General features: G+C 35.9%; 1 protein-coding gene across 3 annotated transcripts in view; it reads right to left on the reverse strand.

The window, feature by feature from the left end:
- Nucleotides 1–24,460, reverse strand: part of STK33 (serine/threonine kinase 33) — a 145,434-nt gene that overhangs the window by 29,740 nt on the left and 91,234 nt on the right. For all 3 annotated transcript variants that reach the window (XM_011954380.1, XM_011954381.1, XM_011954379.1), the window contains 3 exons: nucleotides 15,835–15,910; nucleotides 11,297–11,409; nucleotides 10,754–10,839 (listed from right to left, as the gene is read on the reverse strand). In XM_011954380.1, coding sequence (XP_011809770.1) covers nucleotides 10,754–10,839; nucleotides 11,297–11,409; nucleotides 15,835–15,910 — 275 coding nt within the window. The remainder of the gene's footprint in view (nucleotides 1–10,753; nucleotides 10,840–11,296; nucleotides 11,410–15,834; nucleotides 15,911–24,460) is intronic.

Raw genomic sequence — 24,460 nt, forward strand, 5'->3', positions numbered from 1 at the left:
TTTTTTTTTCAAAGAACCAAATATTGACCTTGTTGATCTTTTCTATTCTACCTTTGTGTTCTATTTAGTTGATTTTTGCTCTTAGTTTGATCTTTCCCACTACTTTATTTGGTTTTACTCTTAAAATTGTGAAATTTTTAGTTAGATATCATTAATTTTCTGTATTTCTCTTTTTCTAATATAAATATTAAACTTCTACTGAAGTACATGTTTGCTGTATCCTCCAAACTTTGGTATGTTGTATTTTCATTATCATTCAGTTCTAGGAATTTAAATTTTTTCTTATTAGGGTTTATTCGTTGACTTATGAGTTGTTCAGATGCAATGTGATTTATTTTCCAGGTATATGCAGATATTTAATCTTGTTGCTTGCTGACTTTTAACCGTGTATTACTAGAGAATATGATCTGTGTTAACTTTATCAGGGCTTCCTTGCTTCATGGCCCAGGACAAGATCAATTTTAGTAAATATTCCACATGTGCTTGAGAACATGTACATTCTCTAATTAGAAAACTGTGTATGTGTCTACTAGAATAAGCTTGTTGTATTGTTAAAATCATCCATATATTTTTTCTTTGTTTCATATATCAGTAATTGAGAGAAGTGCATTACAATCTCCTACTATAATGGATCTGCCAAATTCTCCAGGCAATGTTGTCAATTTTTGATATATATTTAAGATTATTTTATTAGTTGCATACATTATTAAAATTACTATATAATCTTTTTGAGTTGAATCTTTAATCATTATAAAGTGACCTTCTTTATCCCTTAACGATGATTTGTTTATGTTAAGGTATATTTAATTGGTATTAATTCCATTATACAGGTTTTCTTTGTGGTGTTTCCCTGATATGTCCTTTTCCATTCTTTGTGTTTCAATATTTCCATATCTTTATGCTTCAAATACGCTTCTTATAAATAGTAGAGAGCTAGATTTTTTAAAAATTCAATAGACAATATACCTTTAAACAGGTATTTTTAACCAATGTACTTGTAATTATTTCTGTATTTGGACTTGCTTCTCCCATCTAAGCCTGTTATTGAAATGGGAAAAGTTCCCTCAGCCCCTTTGCAGGGCATGCAGTGGGGGTGTGGCTCGCCTCTTCTGTGTCCCACTGCTCAAACCTCTAGAAGGAGCATGCAGATGGGCAGATGTGGGGCTCCAACCCCAGGGCAGCATCTAGGGGTGAATGTTTACAGCTCCTGAAGTCCCAGTGGGTGTGTGTTACAGGGTGTTCTTTTAGTTTAGCTGTCCATAGGTGGCTTGTGTTAATCGGCTCAATTAGACCCCCCGCCTTATTGCAAGGACAGAGGGCCTTCTGCATTCCAAGGTTTCTTGCTTTGGTGTACTAGAAGAATCTGATCACACGAGGGCTTGGAGAATGAGTGCAAGGTTTTATTGAGTGGAGGTTCTCAGCAGATGGATGTGGAGCCAGAAGGGAGATGGAGTGGGAAGGTGGTTTTTCCCTGGAGTCAGGCAGCTCAGCAGCCTGGGCTCTCCTCCAACGGCCCCAGCCAAACTCCATATTGTCCTGCCGGTGGATGGATTGCAGGCCTACTGGCTCTGTGCCGCGGTGTGACTCTCGATGTCAAGCTGCTTGTGCATCTGCCTGCTAGGGTCTTGGGGTTTTTATAGGCCCAGGATGGGGGCATGGCAGGCCAGGGTGGTCTTGGAAAATGCAACATTTAGGCAGGAAAAGAGAAATGCCTGTCCTCACCTAGGTCTGTGGGAACATGCCTGGGGGTGGAGCCCTAGACAGGGACCATGCCCTCCTCTACCCACCTTGGCCTCCCAAAGTGCTGGGATTATAGGTGTGAGCCACCATGCCCAGCCTGCTTTCTCTATTTCTTTCTTAATTTTGCCAAAGATGTATTTATTTTGTTGGTTTTCTCCAAGAACCAAATACTGACCTTGTTGATCTTTTCTATTTTATCTTTGTGTTCTATTTAGTTGATTTTTACTCTTAGTTCTATCTTTCCTACTACTTTATTTGGGTTTATTCTGTTAAAATTCTGGGATGTTAAGTTAGATATCATTAATTTTCAGTCCCTGCCCCCTTCCGTATCATTTTTATTTCAGTTTCTCCCACTTTTTATATGTTTTTCATTCCTTCCTACTTTAAAAATCTGATGCCTCCATATTCTCCTTTAGCACACTTTCATGTGCTGCTCCTATGCCCTTGCCCCCTTCCCAGTGCTCGTCATGTGGATATTATCATGAATTTTAATTCTGGGTTATTATGATTATGTTTTCTCTTCTTTGGTTTTGTGTTGTTTTTGTATTTTTTAATACCAGCAAACTCTACCAAGATATTTAAAGACTCTTGCTGCACATGGCTCTTGTGGCATCTCCTGGATTTGTTTTTCCTCCTCTGTAAGTACTTCTACCATGTGTTTTAACTGTAGGACTCTTGTGGCAAACCCTCTGAGTTCTTGCATATTTGAAAATATCTTAATCATTCCCTTTCATATGAATAACAATTTGAATGGATATAAAATTTTAACTTGAAAGGTCTTTTTCCCTTAATACATTTAACATATTACTCCAGTTATTCTTGCATCCAGTGTTGCTGCTGAAAAGTAGGATGTCAATGTGATTGTTGTTCTTTTTTATATGATTTGCTCATTCTCTCTGGGGGCTTTTAGAATTTTTCTTTTTGATGTTTTAAAATTTCATTATGTCTATTTGTCAGTTTTTTTCTTCTCTCTTATTGGGTAGTCTATCATTTCTTTAAAGCTAAGTTCTTTCTTTAATTCTGATGAGTTTATCCCCATTATTTCTTAAAAGATTTCCCCCTCCCTCTTTTTATTTTTTCTCTGAGAATCCTATTAGATAGATTTTGGCATTTTTACTTTTAACCCCGTATATCTTTTCTATTTTCAATTTGTTTATCCTCTCCTGCTTCCTTCTGTATAAAGTTCTACAATCTGATCATCTAGTTTTAAAATTCATTTTTTAGCTGTATCTACTATGTATCCTATATCACTGCATTCTATATTTCAACTATTATATTTTTCATACCTACTTGGTTCTGTTTTTATTTCTTATTCTTGCTTCATAGTATCAACATCTTCCCTTATCTCTCTTAGTATGTTCACTTTGTTAATTTTTAAATTCTAGGACTGTGTATTCTAAACTCTCTTCTAATGGTGTTTGAAACTTGGCCTCTGAGCTCGTTTCCTGGGAAGCATTGGCACCCCAGAAGACAAGGCATGGATCTAGAGCCAGTCCTGGCCCTTGGCCTTGGGAGATCAAGGAAGAGTATGGGGAAGAATCCTAGACACCAAAAACCTGCCCCACTAAGCAACTCCTCAGTTCAGGGTTTCACACATGCCCACCTCTTCCCGCCAGGAGAAATAATCTGAGGAGAAGGCACTCCTAAAGTACACCAAAAGCATCACCCAGCAGTCCTAGAGTTTGGAGGCCAAGAGGTAAGAAGTCAATGCCTACAACAAGTTAATTCCCACCCATTTTCCTTGGCTTCTCATTCAAGTAGGGCTTCAGTGCTGCTCTGATTTTATTACTTCAGACCCTTGTGAGGAGATAAGCATTGGTGTCCCAAAGCAAGTGATGATGACAGGCAAAAGGGGAAACTGGGTTGTTTTGTGTTTCCATTTTAATTCCCTCCCTTGGCTGCAGCCTTACCCACTATCCACACCAGCTCAGGCTATCCCTTTATCTTCCCAGGGATTTCTCACTCTTCTCTGAATCCTGGTATCATGAGGTTTCTCTCTAAAGTTACTTCAGGTTTAATCTTCAAAGAAGACATAGTATCTTGGCAGGAACCAGAATCTCCTCTAGCAGGCCCTTCACTGAGTGGTCTTGAAACATAAACAGCTGTGATCAACTGCATGACACTACTATGTCAAAAGTCCTTTCGTTCCTATCCACTTATTTATATAAGGTTCTCAGTGTCTATAAAAACTAAAAACAACAATACAATATTGCTGAACATTGTCTCATTCTAACAATAGAAATATTCGATCATGTATGCATGAACTAATTGGGAGGGAAAGCAGCTCTATCCATCCACTAAAGCATTTCCAATATAATATTGTTAGTTTAATAATTCTAAAAAAATAAAATCATGTTCTCTTGATTGATTATATACTACTGATAATAATCATAATGAAAAGTCATTCTTAAATAATTTTTAGAAATTATAGAGCCTTAGAGTCCCAGGAAACAAAAACAAAAATTTAAATATAAATTTGAAATTTTTTATAAAATGAGACAAATTATAGGTGATTAATAAAATCCATTCAAGCAAAATTATTATTACATTAGGATAAAGTTCTGTGGAAGAAGTAGAATAGAAACACAAATTCAAAGAGAAGAATGAATAACCTAGTTTCTGTTAAAGAACTTGTTCATAAACATCTAAAAATGAATGAGATGGATGTCCCATATGAGTAAAAACTGATATTAGCTTTATTTTTCATTACAAATGTTTATATGAGAAATTATATCCCTTGCAAATCAATTATATTTATGGTGAAATTTTTAAAGTTCAACCTAAAAATATCTGAGGAGACTCGTCATTTTTCAAAATTCTTTTTTGTTATAATTTAAACATAAAGGTTTGAACAGATTGCTCCAAAAACACTTCATTCATATTCCAATCTACAAAACCAGCACTTCTAGACTTTATTTTTTCTCATACCATTTTCCTAGTCACCTAAGAAGCAGTTTTGATTGCTTTTACTCTCTTACCTAACACATCTACTTAGTTACAAAATTATGTTTTCTTTCTTAGGTCTTCTTTCTCCCCTCTTCTCTGTTCCCACCCACTGCCCTAGTTCCAGTCTTCGTTGTCTCTTCCCAGTCCACTTCAATTCTCTGGTTTCTGCTTGCCACCATGACAACGTTTATCACACACTGTTGCCAGATAACTCTTCCTGAAGTTCTGTCTGTCCTGGCCAACAATGTATCCACCAACCCACTAACTGATAGAGTCTCAGACACTTGGCTACTTGTTGCCAACCTGTTCCAATACTCATCGTTTCTATTTAACTCCCGACTCTTGGTTCACCTCCTCATTAAGATCCTGCTTCCTTCCACCCTTTAGCCACGACCTGTGTATATGGGTTCCCTCAAGACCTTCAACTCCAATTTATTTCTAGGGCTCTTCCTAGATTCAACTGAGATTCAAACTACCTCAGGCAAGATACTCCATTTGAATAAGAGTTCTTCCCTCAGAATCTAATCACTATCTCTAGCCCACAGACTTCATCCAAGTCCATTCACATAACGCTCCAAGGGTGAGAGGGACAAAAGAGAAAACTCACACAAGCACAGCAGTGATCATGGCACTTGAGTGCCTTTTAGTAGTAAGTCATTGCCAAATGAATCAAATGTAAAGTCTTAGGGTCTAGAGCAAAATAGCTCTAACCTTCCTTTTCAACATAATTTCCCACTACTGTCCTATATGCCTTCTATGGTTATAGAAAAAAAAGGAACTACAAATTATTCTCTGAATATACTTCCTATTTCTTCTATCTTTATGCCTTTGAAAAGTTATTTCTATCTAGAATTCTCTTACCTTCCTTACCTGGACTCCTACATTAATTTCTATTTTTACCCAGTTTTTAAAAAGCCAAATCACATATTACTTCCACCCTTAAGTAATTTTTATAATCCCCTAAAGCAGAGGTGTCCAATCTTTTGGCTTCCCTGGGCCACATTGGAAGAATTGTCTTGGGCCACACATAAAATACACTAACACTAACAGCAGCTGAAGAGCCAAAAAAAAGAAAAAAAAGATGAGTCTCATAACGTTTTAAGACAGTTTATGAATTTGTGCTGGGCTGTGAGTTGGACAAGCTTGCTTAAAAGAATAATAGCTCTCTTCTTGGAAATTTAGTAGTAGTTGTTATAGTACATTTACGTCCTTGTGGATCTATCATTCTCTGCCAGTGCTTTTGTTTTAAACCCTTTATTAGGCTGTGGGCAACCTGTGGGCAGGGACCATGCCAGACTGATCTTTGTGTCCTCCGAAGCACATAGTAGTTATCTAATAAATATTTGTTGAATTATTGAGTATATACCAATAATTGAATATTGAGTAAATCCCCAAGTGTTCTGGCTCATGAGCTTTTCCTTAATTTTTTTTTTTTTTTTTTGAGGTGGAATCTTGCTCTGTCGCCCAGGTTGGAGTGCAGTGGTGCGATCTTGGCTCACTGCAACCTCCACCTCCTGGGTTCAAGCGATTCTCCAGCCTCAGCCTCCCAAGTAGCTGATACTAGAAGCACCCGCTACCATGCCAGGCTAATTTTTGTATTTTTAGTAAAGATGGGGTTTACCATATTGGCCAGGCCGATCTCAATCTCCTGACCTTGTGATCCACCCACCTCAGCCTCCCAAAGTGCTGCTATTACAAACGTGAACCACCGTGCCCGGCCTCCTTAACGTAATTTTTATGGAAAGCTTCATTAGAGACTCAAAAATGTATTCATATACATAAGATTAATTCAGAATGTATGAATAACTACATATAGTAAAATAAAGTAAGAGTTAACATATTTAGGATGAAAATATACAGAAGGAAAAAAATAACAGCCAACAATTAGTTAAGTATCAGAAAGTTTCCATCCTCTTATATAGAGTATATATGTTAAAGCTAAAGGTCAAAAGCTAATGATCAAAATCCGAACAACAATACGTAAATTAATGAACAAAGGCCCTGTTCATACATTAGGAAAGACTGTTCTGAAATTAGTCCCTACACCTTGATTACAAAGTGCTTTTGCAAGGTTGTGACTATAAAGCAAAGTACAGACTTACTTGTGGTAAATTAATTACTCAAGGAGAGGAACTGTTTTATTCATCTTTGTACCTCTCTAGTACCTGATGGATTAAATAAAATGATACTTGCTACAATCAGTATAGACATTTGAGTGATTGATGTCCTATTTAAAATAAGCCACCTGGCAAGACTGATGCACTTTAACGATATTAATAATTTATTTCATTTCAAAGAGCATACAACTGTTCTTTACTACCTATGGAATGAAGTTAAAATTGTAACCTGGATTCAAGTCCACTCATGATTTTCTCTTCTTTCTTAGTCTCACAATTTTCTTTCCTTTTCTGGTCTCATTTCTCACTTCTTTCCTTCAAGCTTCTTATCTGCCAGTCAAATTAAACTTTCTGACTTCACACTTGCTTGCCTCCATACCTCTGGTCATTTTGTAATTTCTTATGTCATTTATCATTTTCTTCCTTGCACTGAATCTTATACATAGGTTGTTTTCCTTACTAAATTGTAAGTTCCTTATGTCAGAGACCATGTCTTATGTGGCTTTAACTATATTTTATACCTAGCACCTGGTACCTGGTAGGCGCACCCGTGTGTGCACACACAATGTGTTGAAGGAATTAATGTTTGAATACCATTAAAGCTCAAACTACATTTTGGCAAGACATAAAAAAAAAACAAAAAAACAAAAACTGGCTTCCTTAATTTATAGCAGTGGCTTTTAAACGTAAGTGGGCAGAAGAAATACCTGGGAAACTTGTTTAAAATGTAAATTCTTGGTGTTATTTGTCACCAGGAGACTTTGAAGGAATATCAAGGCAATTACCTAATAAGAAGCAATTAACTCCTGAACTACAGTTGACAGTAGAAGGAAACAAGGAAGAAATGAACGAAAGAAAAGAACCAGCATACTCCCGGCCATTAGAGTCAAACTCTTTCTTTGAAAGAAAGTCATTTCTTGGGTATTTTTCCTTACATCTAACCTCTGACTTTTTAAATCAAGATGACAATATGTATGTGTTTATTTGAAATTCCATTCCCTTAAATGTACAAGAGAAATAGTTATTTTTCTTAGAATACTTTTCAGATAATTACCATATTTCAAAATGCACAGTACATAGGCTAAACCATAGAAACTTTTTATAGAAAAATGTTACTATGTGTTAGGTATTGCAGAAGGTAAGCTCTGGTTATAAAGCAGCAGGGCGCTGAGAGAACTATCATGTTTTCCTTAGATTACTTCAAACAGAGGATATGAATCATAGAAAGTAAGACTTCAAGTGGTTAAGAAGAGTTTTGCCTTTTAGGAGTTTGTAAAATGCCAGTATTCTAAATTTCATCCACTGAATTCCTTAGGACAATCCGATATAGCACACAATATCTGTCACTTCTCTATCCATTTGGCAAAGACTTCATAGAGACAAATGTTACAGAGGCTCAAAAATGGAGACTACTAGAAAAATGACCAAAACCAGAAATAAAGTTGTGCTAATTAGAAAACAAATAATTAAATGGCCCAATCCAAATGTTGTGTGATGCTGAAAAGAGATAAATTTCTAAGGCACACCATCTGTTTTACAGTTTATTTTGCTGTACTACAAACCTACTCAATATAGTTTTGCAGTGATCTAGCTGCTAACTCATTTGCACAATTACTTTAGGCCAGAAATAATTATTGCACAGAATCCTTTGAGAGAGCAACACATTCATAGAAGAGGGCAAATAGAATTCATTCTTGGGTGAAGACTATTTTTAGCCCTTAAAGAAAAAAAAATGTTATTTAAAGCAATAATTAGAAATTGCCAAAGGAAAATTAGGTAATTTAAAAGGAGAGTGATATCACTATATATTTATGCATCTAAACTGATCTGAGGTTCTTAATGTTTTAGTGCCTAAAGACATGTTGCTGGGGCCTCCTCTCTATCTGTATTTTCTTCCTTATTTATCTCTTCAGTCCAATGGCTTTATGTGGTGTTTGTATACTTATGATTCTCAAATTTATATCTCTATCTTAAATCTTTCCAGTTTCAAACTCATATATTCAATTATCTGTTTGATATCACCACTTGGATGCCACATAAGCATTGCAAACTGATCCTATCTAATACAGAACTCTTGATTCACCATCCCTGTCCCAGAAAGAAATCTATTTCTCCTACAGTCTTCCATATCTCAGTAAATGGCACCAACGTCGAACCAGTTATTTGAATAAAATCTAGATGTCATCCTTATTTCCTTTCTTATCCTCCTTCTTCATCTAATCCATCATCAAATTCTATCAATTATGCCTCTAAAATATAACTCACGTTTTTCTCTTCATCTCTATTCTATCCAAGTCACTATTATCTCTCAACAGTACTACTTCAACATCTATCTAATTCTCTATTTCCAAGCCATTCCACACCCAAATAGTCAGAATGATCTTTTAAGAATGTTATCGGCCGGGCATGGTGGCTCACGCCTGTAATCCCAGCACTTTGGGAGGCCAAGCCGGGCAGATCACAAGGCCAAGAGATTGAGACCATCCTGGCCAACATGGTGAAACCCCGTGTCTACTAAAAATACAAAATACAAAATAAAATACAAAACAAAAAATACAAAAATGTGCTGGGTGTGGTGGTATGTGCCTTTAGTCCCAGCTACTAAGGAGGCTGAGGCAGGAGAATCGCTTGAATCCAGGAGCCGAGATTGTGCCACTGCACTCCAGCCTGACGACAGAGTTCTCCTTTTCTTATTAACTCCGTCTCAAAAAAAAAAAATTATCATATGCTAATTTACATTTTAAATGTAATTATATCATGTATCCCCAATACCTAACACAGTATCTAGCAAATAATAGATCTACAATTTTTAATAGATGAATACTCTCTAGTAATATTCCCATATGGCTCTAATAATTTCTAATCTCAGTTCTCAGAAAAATTTCTGAGATATCTACAGACCTATCCACTTACTGAATCATTCACTCATTCAGCAATTGTTTGAGGATTGTATTAATCGAAATTAGGTCCAGCTGCACACTATAGGGTATTTTAAAGATGACAGAAGTCTGTTTCCCATTCATATAAAAAATTCTGGAGGTAGGCAGTGAAGGGTTGACATGGCAGCTCTGTGAGCTACTATTATGGTTCCTTGCATCTTGTTGCTCTGCCATTTCCAGATTCCACTTTATAATCTAATATGGCTACTCAAACTCACATCTGCATCTACCAGGAAAGAGGAAGTGCATGAGAAATGCCACACCAGCTCCATTTAAGGACACTTCCCAGAAATTGCACCCACTTCCACCTGCATCTCACTGACCATCACGATAACTAGCAAAGAACACTGGGGAAGAGTCTTTTAACTGGACAGCAATGTTTCCAACTAAAAGTCAGGATCCTTATTATTATAGAAGGAGAAGAATAAATATTGAGGGACAAGCAGTAGCCTTTTCCAAGGTTCCTCTTGTGACCAGGTAATGTTTGGATGTAGGGATACGAAGATCAGTAAGACACAAAGTCTGTGCTTGAAGAATTTAGTCTAACGGCAGAAAGCAATATGTAAATAAATAAAATTCCAAACCAGGAGACTGCCACTGTTTGGAGATCATGGCTTTTCTGAGTCCCCAAAGATTTTTCTATACCCCAAGAGTTGAAAGAGAGGTGAGTGGTTCCAGTGTTTTACATCACTGAACTATATAGACTGTTTCAACTTTCCAGAGCTATAATATTGGACATTTTTCAGCTCTGTTCTATTGGACATGATACTTTCATGACACTGAACAAAGATCATTTAAACCTCTATAAATATATATAAACAACTGTGACAACAGTTCTAACAGTTTGAAAACGCTCATTTTCAGAAATTTGTCAAGACTCAATGTTTTTTAATTTGACAGAAAATCAAACTAACTGACTGTTTTAAGATTATACAGAAAATTCCAAGACAAAATAAAAAGAAATGAGCAATGGTGGCGTGTCAGAAAGAAAGAAGTAATATTGTAACTTACTGTTAACCACTGGTTATCTAGTAGTTCCTTAGCTGTGATTCTGTGAGCAGGATCTACTTTCATAAGTTGTTTCAAAACACTTTTAGCTAAAAATAAGAAAAAAATCCTGAAAAATCTTATTTATTTTAACTACAATTAATAGCATACATTTTACAATTTTTTAGGATTAGGTCTGTATAACAGACCTAAAAAGAAAGATGTCACGTATACAATAAAAATCATCAGTATAAATGCCTAATAAATATAGTTTAAAGCCTAAAGTGAAGTTTTATTGCCTGGATTACCTAGTTTAATGGTCTATAGTAAACATTAGCTAGATGATCAGCAAATTTCCTCTTTAACTTTTACTACGTATTTTCTGTTTTTGAAAGTTTTGATGATGAACAAGCACAGTGAAGATATTTCTATTTCCACAAGTAAATAGTGTTCATTTCCACAAGTAAATTTAATGATGAAACAGAGATTTAAAACATTTTAACCACTGGCCAACTTTCTTATGTTACTTATATGAGCTTTAGTAAATAATAACACACTTATACTTACCACAATCACTTATGGAATTCCAGACTGGATTTTCAAAATGTAGTTCTCCTTTTCTTATTAACTCAAAAAGCTTCTCTTCTGAGCTTGCCAAAAAGGGTGGTTCTCCACAAAATCTGCAACAAAAGCAATCACTTTGTTTAAATTTTTTAAATAACAAAAATAAGGCTATTAAAATTAAGTTTCCATAGGACTTGGAAGTAGTGCTGCTTCATATTTAAGGAAAGGATAGGAAGAGATGGGTACCTGCCTGGAAGTAAAAATGGAAGCAACAGGGTTTTCCAAGATCAGTGCTAGGCTCTTATTTCAATATTTAGAGAAAGGATCTGGTAGAGGAAGTATGCAAGTATACACTGAAACCTCCAGATTAGCAATGACCCAAAGCTCTTGCAGGTGGGGAAACACTAAGCTTAAATGGAGCTAAAATACAGGAAGGTGAGTGTAAGTGTACAATAATAGTCTTAGCTAATGAAGGAGATACACTTTGAGAGTGAGCAACAGGAAGGTAATACCTTAAGGTACATAATGCAAACTGACTCAACTGAAAAATACAATGAGTTATCAGGGTCTAATTAGTTACCAAAGTCTAATGACCAGCTAAGGCTTTTATCCATAGTAAAATACTATACAAATGCTAGCAATAATAAAAATAAACCAAGACTAACCCTGAGAATTTCTTTTTATTTTTTGAGATGGAGTCTCACTCTGTCTCCCAGGCTGGAGTGCAGTGGTGCAATCTCGGCTCACTGCAACCTCTACCTCCTGGATTCAAGCCATTCTCTTGCCTCAGCCTCCCGAGTAGCAGGGATTACAGGCATGCACCACCATGTCCGGCTAATTTTTGTATTTTTAGTAGAGATAGGGTTTCACCATGTTGACCAGGCTGGCCTCGAACTTCTGACCTCAAGTGATCTACCTGCCTTGGCCTCCCAAAATGCTGGGATTACAGCTGTGCACCAATGCGCCCAGCCCTAACCCTGGGAATTTCTATAGGATCTGAGTCAAAGCCAAAAAGCCATTAAAATTGACACAACTCTTCAAAAATTGTGTATGAAATGAAAAGGGTCTGAATGTGGAAAAATCAGACAATAATTTGACCCTTTGGCCTGAAAGGGTGAAAGCTGAGTACACATAATGACCAACATCAGTAAAACCATGAGTAGTGTGTATAAAGTAAACATGGGCTTGTAATACAGAAACAAGGTATCTTTAGACTCTTAACAGAACATGGCAAGCCTATAAAGCTATTACTTCAATAAGTGGTCTAGGTCAAAACTACAAGAACAAGCTTAAAAGCTGACTTCAATTCTTCATAATACAGTATCAACAAATGTCAGCCATCCTCATTACTGTCAACTCCAACATCTGAGGGCAATCCTAAGACAACAACCAGATTTGTCCAAAGACAACCAGACAGATGAAATTAGATTCATCACAGGGGCAACTCTGTGCCTATTCTTCAACTCTCAGGAATATATTTTTATACTTCATTGATGAACGAATAAAATGGTGTAATTTCATTATACTTCCCAAACTGCTGGTCTACACTGTACATAAGTATACTAATCTCTATGTCTTTTAACAGTTACATTTTTACTAATTTTCTTTATATTTTTAATTATTTAAAAATCTAAGTCATGAACATTTTCTGAATAAGTCAAAATTTGTATTTTTCATAGTAATAATGATGATTATGATGACTTTTGTGGGGAGAAAAGTTGCTTTCATCCTAGTGGTTTATCAAACTAGACTGGACAATAGAGCTTTTTCATTTACCTGTAGGTTCTTACTAAGTATTTATCAGTATCATATTGTTCTGCAAACTCTTATTTTAATACTTTTTATCTCTCTAGCTCATTCTGATTTCCTCTGTCTCATCCTATTCGCCTAGATATTTAGTTTTAAAATGCAATTAAAAAGCTATGGAAAACAAAATAGCCAGAAAAATGGCCTTCTGGACAATTACTATATATTATAATAGTGCAGACCAGCAAAGGCCTACTTCGTTGAGCCTGTTATCAACCAGTGATATGCACATTCACCAATTTCTTAGCTGCCTCTGCATTGCCTGACTAGCATGCAACTACAGCTTAAGGGCTACATCTTAAAAAGTTCACTTTTTTCTGTTCTTTGCAATTTTACTTACATAAAAATGTATCTAATGGTTGGTTAATCAGCAGCATACAAAATTTTATGACAGCAATTTCCTCCACATCCAGAAAAGGGAATCCAAGAAATGAAAAATGTCTCTTAAAGTCTTCCTACTATTTTGTTGCATTCATAGAAATCAAAACAGCAGAGGACAGTAACTACAAAGAATATTTACTTATGCTAATTTCACCTTGAGGAAGTATGTTAGCACTATCTGATTAAATAGAAATGAATCAGAAGTCACTGAAAAACAAGCAAATAAACCCCCTGGAGAAGGTAATGTTTGTGCTCTTGGTGAAGGAAATTATAACACCATTGGGCTCAGACAGATTAATGAATAGGCACTGATTAGCTAAGTAGGAGTCTACTGTAAAGAAAAGACAACGTCATTATGATGGTATGCAGTCACACTCTGAAACAGAAAAATTAAAATTATATTTCTAAGAAAGAGAAAGATAGTTAAGATATAATACATTCACTTTCCTTAACACCAAGTTCAAACTAAGAAGGCAGCAAACACTATATGAATTGCATAATATTAGATTATATGTAGGATGTTTGACTCATGCTTTCAATAAAGCCTTGAGAGTATAAAGACTAATTTAAAAGCTATATTTTAATTAAAGACTAAGGCTCAGAATTTTTGCACCATGATTTTAATCAGCACAAAATGATCAAAAACTTTTTTGAATACTTTTATACTTTATGTAATCTAAGCAACAATGTGTGTTGACCAGCTGAGTTACAGCTACAACCACATCATCCAATTTCTACTGCCTGTGTATTCCATTTCACAGAACTGTGAAAATGTAACTACTGTGATGTCAATATTTAGAAATGATCTGGAAGAGGTAGTGCATAGTGAAATCTTCAATATGACCATAAAACCAATGTTGCATCAACATAAAAATGTTCACATTCACCAACAGGCAGAACAATGGTCACTAACTTTTCAGAACACCTCTTAGAAAATTCACTTTAATTCAATTTAACAAACATACTGAGCACTGAATGTATGTCTCTTATACCACATACCAGGAATGCAAAGATGAATAATCTAAGGTCTCTGTCCTCCAAGGAATTTGGAACAAGGAAAACAGATACAATATATATAATATTATAACACAGTTTTTAAAAGCTTTATGAGACTACATAAAAGGGAACAATGAATTCTATCAGATTTACACATATGCAAACCTTCCTGGTTAAATGTTCCTATTTTATTATTTTTTCTTTCAACATTACTGTTTTGCATGCTACCTTAAAATCTTTTGTGGAGCATGAGAAAGTATATACATAATAAATGTAGGAACTCTGCTATGGTGGGGTAAAGTAGGAGTAGAGAAATAGAAGGCTTTAATGTTTGAGCTGAGTCCACCCAGGAAAGAAGCTTATAAAGAAAAAGAATACACACATACCCATACACACCCCAGAGGCATGCGACACAGGGTGTGTCCGAGTATTGAAATGTGACCTGGAATCATCACAGCACAGTGTAGGTGCACAGGAATACATATCTAGCCCCAAACTGGAAAGGCATGCTGGAGTCAGGTCATGAAAGACCTGCTATGCCATGCCATGCCATGCCAGGATGCTCTGATACTTATCTGTATACAAATATGTATACATGTATGTATATATATATCAAAGGCTTTTAATCAGGAAAGCAGTATGATCAGATTTGTGATTTGAAAGGACACCCCTGACAGCAACATGAAGGACAGACCGGGGAGGGTGACCAGAAGTAGGGAGAACAGTCAGAAAGACCCTGCAATAGTCTAGAAAAGGAATCATAAGGAGAAAAGAAACAGGTGAAGAGAAACCAAAGAATAGGTAAGGATATTTCAAAGGAAAAATGTGCAGGACATGGAGTTTGACTGAATCTTAAGAATGAAAGAGAAGGAAGAACAAGAATGACAGAAGGCTACAGCAGCATTAAGGGAACTGGGAACTGTAGAATACTCCCTAGATCCTGAGTGACCCTCTGCCTAGTTAGTACCCACTCCCACCTATGCTCTGCCTGTATGGGCAGAACCAGTGCCAGGCCACAGTACCTGCCTATACCTGATAAGCTATAAGCGAACTTCATGAAGCTTTTGGTTTGTAGCAAGGGATACGGGAGGTGTTAAGATTTTTCATTTTGCTCAGATCATATTGTTGCATTTATAGATCAATGAAAACCAAAGCTGAAAGTTATAAATTTACAGTATTAAAAAAACACCTAAGGGATGTATACCTGACAACTAATAAGAGCGCTTTTAGAATGATCTCCCAATTGGTTTTTAAATCACTTTTTAAAAATATATATTAGTTTTAATTTAAAGTCTATGTCATTCTACTGTTAGAAACTATCCACTCATCTTAAAGTGTACATTTAGCAGGCTACTTACAACATGTACATTATGACACCTATGCTCCAAATGTCACACTGCTGGCTATAGTCATGGGCATTGATAACTTCAGGGGCTGCCAAGCAAGCAGAAATAAAATAACATTAATAATACAATAAATGTCTTTTAAATGCTTAAACACAAAGCATGAAAAATGTGCTGATGTGCTGTAATTTATTCTCCCATAGGGAAAAGAAAACCAGCAGCAGATGTTAAATGAATAATGCACAGGCCTTAACAATTGATGTCACTGTATCCTCACTCCTATCATTTAGCTTCTAATGGAACAATGGTGTAAACTGTATAACTAAATGCACTACCCTTTATTTCTTTAAATTGTTAAGAAATGATTTTGCGAAGATTGTGTAGTTATAGTAGAAGACAACAATATCCCAGCCCTTTCCACAAAATAGAATTAAATTATATGCCTTAAGTAGATGTAACATAATGCAAGCCCAATATGTGGAAATCTGGATTCACAGAAAAACTAAGGTACATGGTTATAAATCACTTTAGTAAAATAATAATAGCATCACTCCTATAAAAGAATATGAACTATTTTCTGCATTTTCAAATAAGAAAGCCAAGACAAAGAGAGAGCTCCTATAAAACTGGATCAAAAAGCCAACTAGTCACAAGTCATAGACTATACTAAATGTGTGTGTATGTGTGTGCGTGCGCGTGCATGTGTGTGTGTGTGTGTATATATTTATATACATTTTTTGAGACAGGGTCTCACTGTATTGTCCAGGCTGGAGTGCAGTGGCATGATCATAGTTCACTGCAGCCTCAAACTATTAGGTTCAAGGTATCCTCCCGCCTCAGCCTCCTGAGTAGCTAGAACTACAGGTGCATACCGTCATGCCGGGCTAATTGTTTTTTAAAAATTATTTTAGAGATGGGGTCTTGCTGTGTTGCTCAGGCTGGTCTCAAACTCCTGGCCTTAAGTGATCCTCCCACCTCAGCCTCCTGAATAGCTGGGATTACTGGCATGAGACACTACACTCAGCTGGCTGCCTTTTTAAAAAGTCACAAATGACATTGCAGGAACATGTCTATTGTACCTCTACAGCTAGGAATCAGACATCTTTAAGAAAAAATAAAAAGAAAGTAATTATAAGCAGAAAAATAAAATATATGTATATATTTCAATAGAACTTTAAAATTTATAAAGTACTTTTGCATAAATTGTTACTTGTATAAAGTATGTTAAGAATTCTGTGAGACAGGTATGTAAGCATTTGACTCCCTTTGCCAATGAGGAAACTAAGTTTCAGATATATTAAGTGACTTGCCTAAAGTTACACAGCTGCAGAGTGCCTCCTATGCAAAAGGAGCGTTTTTATTTTAGAAAAGTTTCAATCTCTCCCACCTACACACACACACACACACACACACACTTTTTGATAACTACTAAAACAAATGGAATTTCATTTTCTCCTTTTTCCTCTGCCTAGTGTTAAAGAAATGAAAGGCAACAAAAAGGGGTCAAAAGATTAAACAGAAGAAAGAAGGTATAGATGACTAACACTGAGCAATCTGTCTCCGAATAATTGAAAATTAACTAATATTTTCCTTTAAGCTGCTATTTGTATTCGTTAACTCTACTTAAAATCTTTAAATATGGATTTTTTAAAGTTCCAGTTACTCTATGGCCACACATCTATGACAAGGGCAAATTCTGTGACTGGATTCAATGAAGGATTTCCACACTGGTGCAGCACACAGCAGGGGACAGGAATTCCTGGCTCTTTCAGAGTCATCTTAATTATCAGGGGCATTTCAATTTGCACCATCATCCCAGCCCTCATAGGGATGCAGAGATCAGAGTAACTGCCAAGAAGCCATTTAGGAAGTCAGCAAAGCTCCACAAACCATCTGTCTTCTCTCGTTCTCTCACTTGTTATCAGTGTAGACAACTAATAAGGAGGCATAAAACTCAGGGTGCTTGAATATATTTTCCCCATGTAACTACAGACCAGATGTCTTTTGCCAACAGGGGGATATGAACAGAATCAATGGTAGCCTTTTCCCAAATAAGATAAAACAATTTCAAAACTTTATGCATCTAGCAGACAAAAAAAGCAATGAATTAGGTATACTTTTCAGTAATAAAAATGAATAAACTACTCATACAACAACATGGATAAGTCTCAAAATCATGGCGTACGACAAAAGAAGAAGACAAACACAAAAGAGTATGTACTGTATGATTCAATTCAGATAAAATTCTACATATGCAAAACTGAGCTGTGGCAATAGAAATCATCAGTGGTTATGGGTGGGGGATTGACTGAAAGGGACACAAAGGAACTTTCTGGGGTGATAGAAATGTTCTATGACTTGAACATGATGGAGTAGTGATTACACAAGGGCATGCATTTGTCAAAACTTAAAATTTGTGCATCTTATTGCAAGTAAATTATATTCCTAAAAAGTTGATTTTTTAAAATCTACTAAAAGTACAAAAACAATGTGTCAAAGACCTGTCTTGGTGAATGACTCTCTTAGCGATCAACAGAAGTGGCAAGCAAAGATACACCAACAATATGGAAGATCTGAATCACAAAAAAATCACATTTGATTTAATAAGCACACAGAGAAATTTTTATGCTCAACAAACCAGGTATACATACATATTTTTTAAATATCCAATGCATCATTTGCAAAAGCTGATCATGTGTTCGGTCGCAAAGAAAATTCCTAAAAGTTGAAAACCTTTAAGACGCAATCACCTACCACAATAAAGAAAACCAGACAGATAAACCAAAAGGCTAGGACAACTAACATGCATTCTCATGAGTTTCAAACACATCTCAACCACCTGTAAAAATTCTAAAAACACTTCTAAATAATTTTTCAATTAAAGAAGACTAAAATTAAAATTACAGTATATCAAGAAATGAATCATACAACACCGTATGACAAAAAAAAGAGTCAAGGTACTCAGAGGAAAATATACAATCTTCAATGAATTTCATAGGAAATAAGCCTGATAATAAGTATGTATTCAACTTAGGAAGTTATAATAAAAAACAAACCACCAGCCACAGTGGCTCATGTCTATAATCCCAGCACTTTGGCAGGCCAACGCAGGAGGATCACTTGAATCCAGGAGTTTGAGATCAGCTGGGGCAACATAGTGAGACCTTGTCTCTGCTAAAAATTAAAAAGAAAAAAGTTATCTGGGAATGGTGGCACATGCCTGTGCTCCTGGCTCCTGGGGAGGCTGAGTTGGGAGGAACACTTGAACCTAGGAGGCTGAGGCTGCAGTAAGCCGTGACTGCAGCATTGCACTCCAGCCTAAGCAACAGAGGGAGGCCCTGTCTCAAAAAAAATAAAATAAAATAAACAAACAAACCAAAATAAAGCACAAAGAAGGAATTCAGAAAAGTAAAAGCAGAAATTAATGAAAAAGCAAACCAAATAACAATTAGATATGAACTGGTTCTTGAAAAGCCCATTGGGAGCTTTACTTATTATTTATTAACTGTCCTAACCACTAACAAATTTGATTTAGATAAAATTATTAGTATTATTACAAAGAGCTAAAATTCAGGCCTAAGTGCTAGACACTGTAAGCACTTTACATATATTTTCTCATTTACTTATCATGTCAACCTGATAAAAAAATTATTGTCATCTAAACACTTCCTATCACCCTTCCTATTTTTTTTGTACTCAGCACTTTGCTCTAAAACATCAGATTTATAAAAATCTTGTTTAATGTTTGTGCCACAAGAATGTTAAGTTCTATGAAGGCAAAACATTTTTATGTTTTGTTCACTGTTGTATTTTTAATACCTAGAACAATGTCTGACACAAAGTAGGTCCTCAAAAAATTTTTTAGAAATGAGTGACATAATTCCTATTTTATATATATATATAGAAACTGTGATAAAAGCAGATAATATGTGCATATTGAAGTTATAGGAGGATATAACTGCAGGTATATAAGAGAATATGAAAATTACAAGTAAACATAATATGCATATTTATGCCAGTGAATCTTAAAATCTCAATAAAAGAAACAATTTTCTAGAAAAACATAAATTATCAAAATGATTCAAGAAAACGTAGAAAACCTGGATAATTTAGTATAAATTGAAAATATAATAGAAACTTTATCCCCCCAAAAGTAGCAGAACCAAAAAATTTAAGAGGAAATTTCAAACTGTTATTAGATAATTTTTAGTATCTAAAAGGTTCATTTTATGGTTCCATATGAAATTTAAAGTAGTTTTTTCTAATTCTGTGAAGAAAGCCAATGGTAGCTTGATGGGGATAGCATGGAATCTATAAATTACTTTGGACAGTATGGCCATTTTCACAATATTGATTCTTCCTATCCATGAGCATGGAATGTTCTTCTATTTGTTTGTGTCTTCTTTTATTTCATTTAGTAGTGGTTTGTAGTTCTCCTTGAAGAGGTCCTTTACATCCCTTGTAAGTTGGATTCCTAGATATTTGATTCTCTTTGTAGCAATTGTGAATGGGAGTTCACTCATGATTTGGCTCCCTGATTGTCTATTACTGATATATAGGAATGCTTGTCATTTTTGCACACTGATTTTGTATCCTGAGACTTTGCTGAAGTTGCTTATCAGCTTAAGGAGATGGGGGGCTTAGACGATGGGGTTTTCTAAATATACAATCACGTCATCTGCAAACAGGGAAAATTTGACTTCCTCTCTTCCTATTTGAATACCCTTTATTTATTTCTCTTGCCTGACTGCCCTGGCCAGAACTTCCAATACTATGTTGAATAGGAGTGGTGAGAGAGGGCATCCCTGTCTTGTGCAGGTTTTCAAAGGGAATGCTTCCAGCCTTTGCCCATTCAGTATGATATTGGCTGTGGGTATGTCATAAACAGCACTTTTGAGATACGTTCCATCAACACCTAGTTTATTCAGAGTTTTTAGCATGAAGGGGTGCTGAATTTTATCGAAAGCCTTTTCTGCATCTATTGAGATAATCATGTGGTTTTTGTCATTGCTTCTATTTATGTGATGGATTACATTTACTGATCTGCGTATGTTGAACCAGCCTTGCATCCCAGGGTTGAAGCTGACTTGATTGTGGTGGATAAGCTTTTTGATATATTGCTGGATTCACTTTGCCAGTATTTTATTGAGGATTTTCGCATCGCTGTTCATCAGGGATACTGGGCTGAAATTTTCTTTTTTTGTTGTGTCTCTGCCAGGTTTTGGTATCAGGATGATGCTGGCCTCATAAAATGAGTTAGGGAGGATTCTCTCTTTTTCTACTGTTTGGAATAATTTCAGAAGGAATGGTACCAGCTCCTCTTTGTACCTCTGGTAGAATTCGGCTGTGAATCTGTGTGGTCCTGGGCTTTTTTTGGTTGGTAGGCTATTAATTATTGCCTCAATTTCAGAATTTGTTACTGGTCTATTTAGGGATTTGACTTCTTCCTGGTTTAGTCTTGGGAGGGCGTATGTGTCTAGAAATTTATCCATTTCTTCTAGATTTTCTAGTTTATTTGTGTAGAGGTGTTTATAGTATTCTCTGATGGTAGTTTGTATTTCTGTGGGATCAGTGCTGATATCCCCTTTATCATTTCTTATTGTGTCTATTTGATTCTTCTCTCTTTTTTCTTTATCAGTTTGGCTAGCAGCCTATCTATTTTGTTAATCTTTTCAAAAAACCAGTTCCTGGATTCATTGATTGTATGAAGGGTTTTTCCTGTCCCTATCTCCTTTGGTTCTGCAAAGCTGGAGGCATCACGCTACCTGACTTCAAACTATACTACAAGGCTACAGTAACCAAAAGAGCATGGTACCGGTACCAAAACAGATATATAGATCAATGGAACAGAACAGAGGCCTCAGAAATAACCCCACACATCTACAACTATCTGATCTTTGACAAACCTGACAGAAACAAACAATAGGAAAAGGATTCCCTATTTAATAAATGGTGTTGGGAAAACTGGCTAGCCATATGTAGAAAACTGAAAATGGACTCCTTCCTTACACCTTATACAAAAATTAACTCAAGATGGATTAAAGACTTAAACGTAAGACCTAAAACCATAAAAACCCTGGAAGAAAACCTAGGCAACACCATTCAGGACATAGGCATGGGCAAAGACTTCATTACTAAAACACCACAAGCAATGGCAACAAAAGCCAAATTTGACAAATGGGATCTATTAAACTAAAGAGCTTCTGCACAAAGAAACTATCATTAGAGTGAACAGGCAACCTACAGAATGGGAGAAAAGTTTTGCAATCTATCCATCTAACAAAGGGCTAATATCCAGAATCTACAAAGAACTTAAATTTACAAGAAAAGAACAACCCCATCAAAAAGTGGGCAAAGGATATGAACAGACACTTTTCAAAAGAAGACATTTATGCAGCCAACAAACATGTGAAAAAAAATGCTCATCATCACTGGTCATTAGAGAAATGCAAATCATAACCATAATGAGATACCATCTCACGCCAGTAAGAATGGCAATCATTAAACAGTCAGGAAACAACAGATGCTGGAGAGGATGTGGAGAAACAGAAATACTATTACACTGTTGGTAGGAGTGTAAATTAGTTCAACCATTGTGGAAGACAGTGTGGTGATTCCTCAAGGATCTAGAACCAGAAATATCATTTGACCCAGCAATCCCATTACTGGGTATATACCCAAAGGATTATAAATCATTCTGCTATAAAGACATATGCACACTTATGTTTACTGTGGCATGGTTCACAATAGCAAAGACTTGGAACCAACCCAAATGCCCATCAATGACAGACTGGATAAAGAAAATGTGGCACATATACACCATGGAATACTATGCAGCCATAAAAAAGGATGAGTTCATGTCCTTTGCAGGGACATGGATGAAGCTGAAAACCATCATTCTCAGCAAAGTGAAACAGGAACAGAAAACCAAACACTGCATGTTCTCACTCATAAGTGGGGGCTGAACAATGAGAACACATGGACACAGGGAGGGGAACATCACACACTGGGGACTGTGTGGGGGTTGGGGGCTAGAGGAGGGATAGCATTAGGAGAAATACCTAATGTAGATGACGGGTTGATGGGTGCAGGAAACCACCATGGCACATGTATACCTACGTAACAAACCTGCACATTCTGCATATGTATCCCAGAACTTAAAGTATAATAATTTTAAAAGTTCATAATCATATAAGAAGTTAAAAAATTATTTTTTAAATGAGGTCAGCATAACCCTAACATCAGAAAAGACAAAGGAAGCACAAAAGAAGAAAAGCTACAGTCAAAGCTCCCAAATAAAAGTGGTGACAAATTGAATACTGTAGTATATTAAACCATATGAGGTTGAATTTAAATGCGCAAGGATGGTTCAGCATTATAAAATCTATTACTGTAATTACTTCATTAATAAATTTAAAGAGAAAAATGTGATTATCTCAATAGGTACAGATGTAAATAGACACTTCCCCAGAAAAGATATATGAATGACTAGTAAGCACATGAAAGATGCTCAGTATCATTAATCATTAGGAAAATGCAAATTAAAAATCACAATAAGATACCACTTCCTACAAAAAGATACCACTTCCTAAGATACTAGTCCTAGGGACTAGAATGGTATAATTTAAAAATAGGTAATATCAAGAATTGTCGAAGATATGGAGAAACTGGAACCCTCACAAATTGCTGGTGGGAAGGTAATGGTCATTTTGTAAAAGAGTTTGGCAATTTCATTAAAAGTTAAACATAAACTGAATATATGATCCAACAATTTCACTCTTAGGTAGCTAATTCTAAAAATACTTCTAAATGAAACCACATATCCTCACAAAGACCTGTACATGAATGTTCATAGCAGCATTATTCATAATAGCCACAAACTGGTAAAAATCCACATGTGCGTCAGCTGGTAAGCAGATAAACAAACTGTGTTATATCCACGCAATGGACAACTATTCCGCAATATATAGGAGCAGACTACAGATACATGCCATAACATGAACATACCTCAAAAACATGCCAAGTGAAAGCAAGCCAAATGTAAAAGACTACATGTTGTATGATTCCATTTATATGAAATGTCCAGAAAAGGCCAAAAAAAAAAAAAAGGCACATTTACAGAGACAAAAAGGCAAATCTAGAGAGATGAGTGGCTATCTGGGGCTGGGATAGGAATAAGATTGAGTATAAACAGGCTGAGGGAACTTTTTGGAGTAGATTTGTTTTGAAACTGGATTGTGGTGATGGTTGCACAACTCTGTGGATGTATGAAAAATCACTGTATTTTTATTGTAAAACAAAAATATATCTTACATTGTAAAGGATGCACAAATATATTTTATGGTATTTAAATTAAACTTCAATAAAGCTGTTAAAACTCACATTTAGAAAAACAGCAAACTGCTGCTTTCTTTACAAAATATATTTAATCAGTACTCCATGAAAAACTGTTTGATGGTGATTAAACTGGATTAAAAAAATGCAAGAGGGCTGGGCATGGTGGCTTACGCCCGTAATCTCAACACTGGGAGGCCAAGGCAGGCGAATCACTTGAAGTCAAGAGTTTGAGACCAGCCTTGCCAACATGGCAAAAATTGTCTCTACTAAAAATACAAAAATTAGCCAGGCATGGTGGCAGGTG

Source organism: Colobus angolensis, unplaced genomic scaffold (assembly GCF_000951035.1).
Source record: "Colobus angolensis palliatus isolate OR3802 unplaced genomic scaffold, Cang.pa_1.0 Scaffold381, whole genome shotgun sequence".
Taxonomy (NCBI): domain Eukaryota; kingdom Metazoa; phylum Chordata; class Mammalia; order Primates; family Cercopithecidae; genus Colobus; species Colobus angolensis.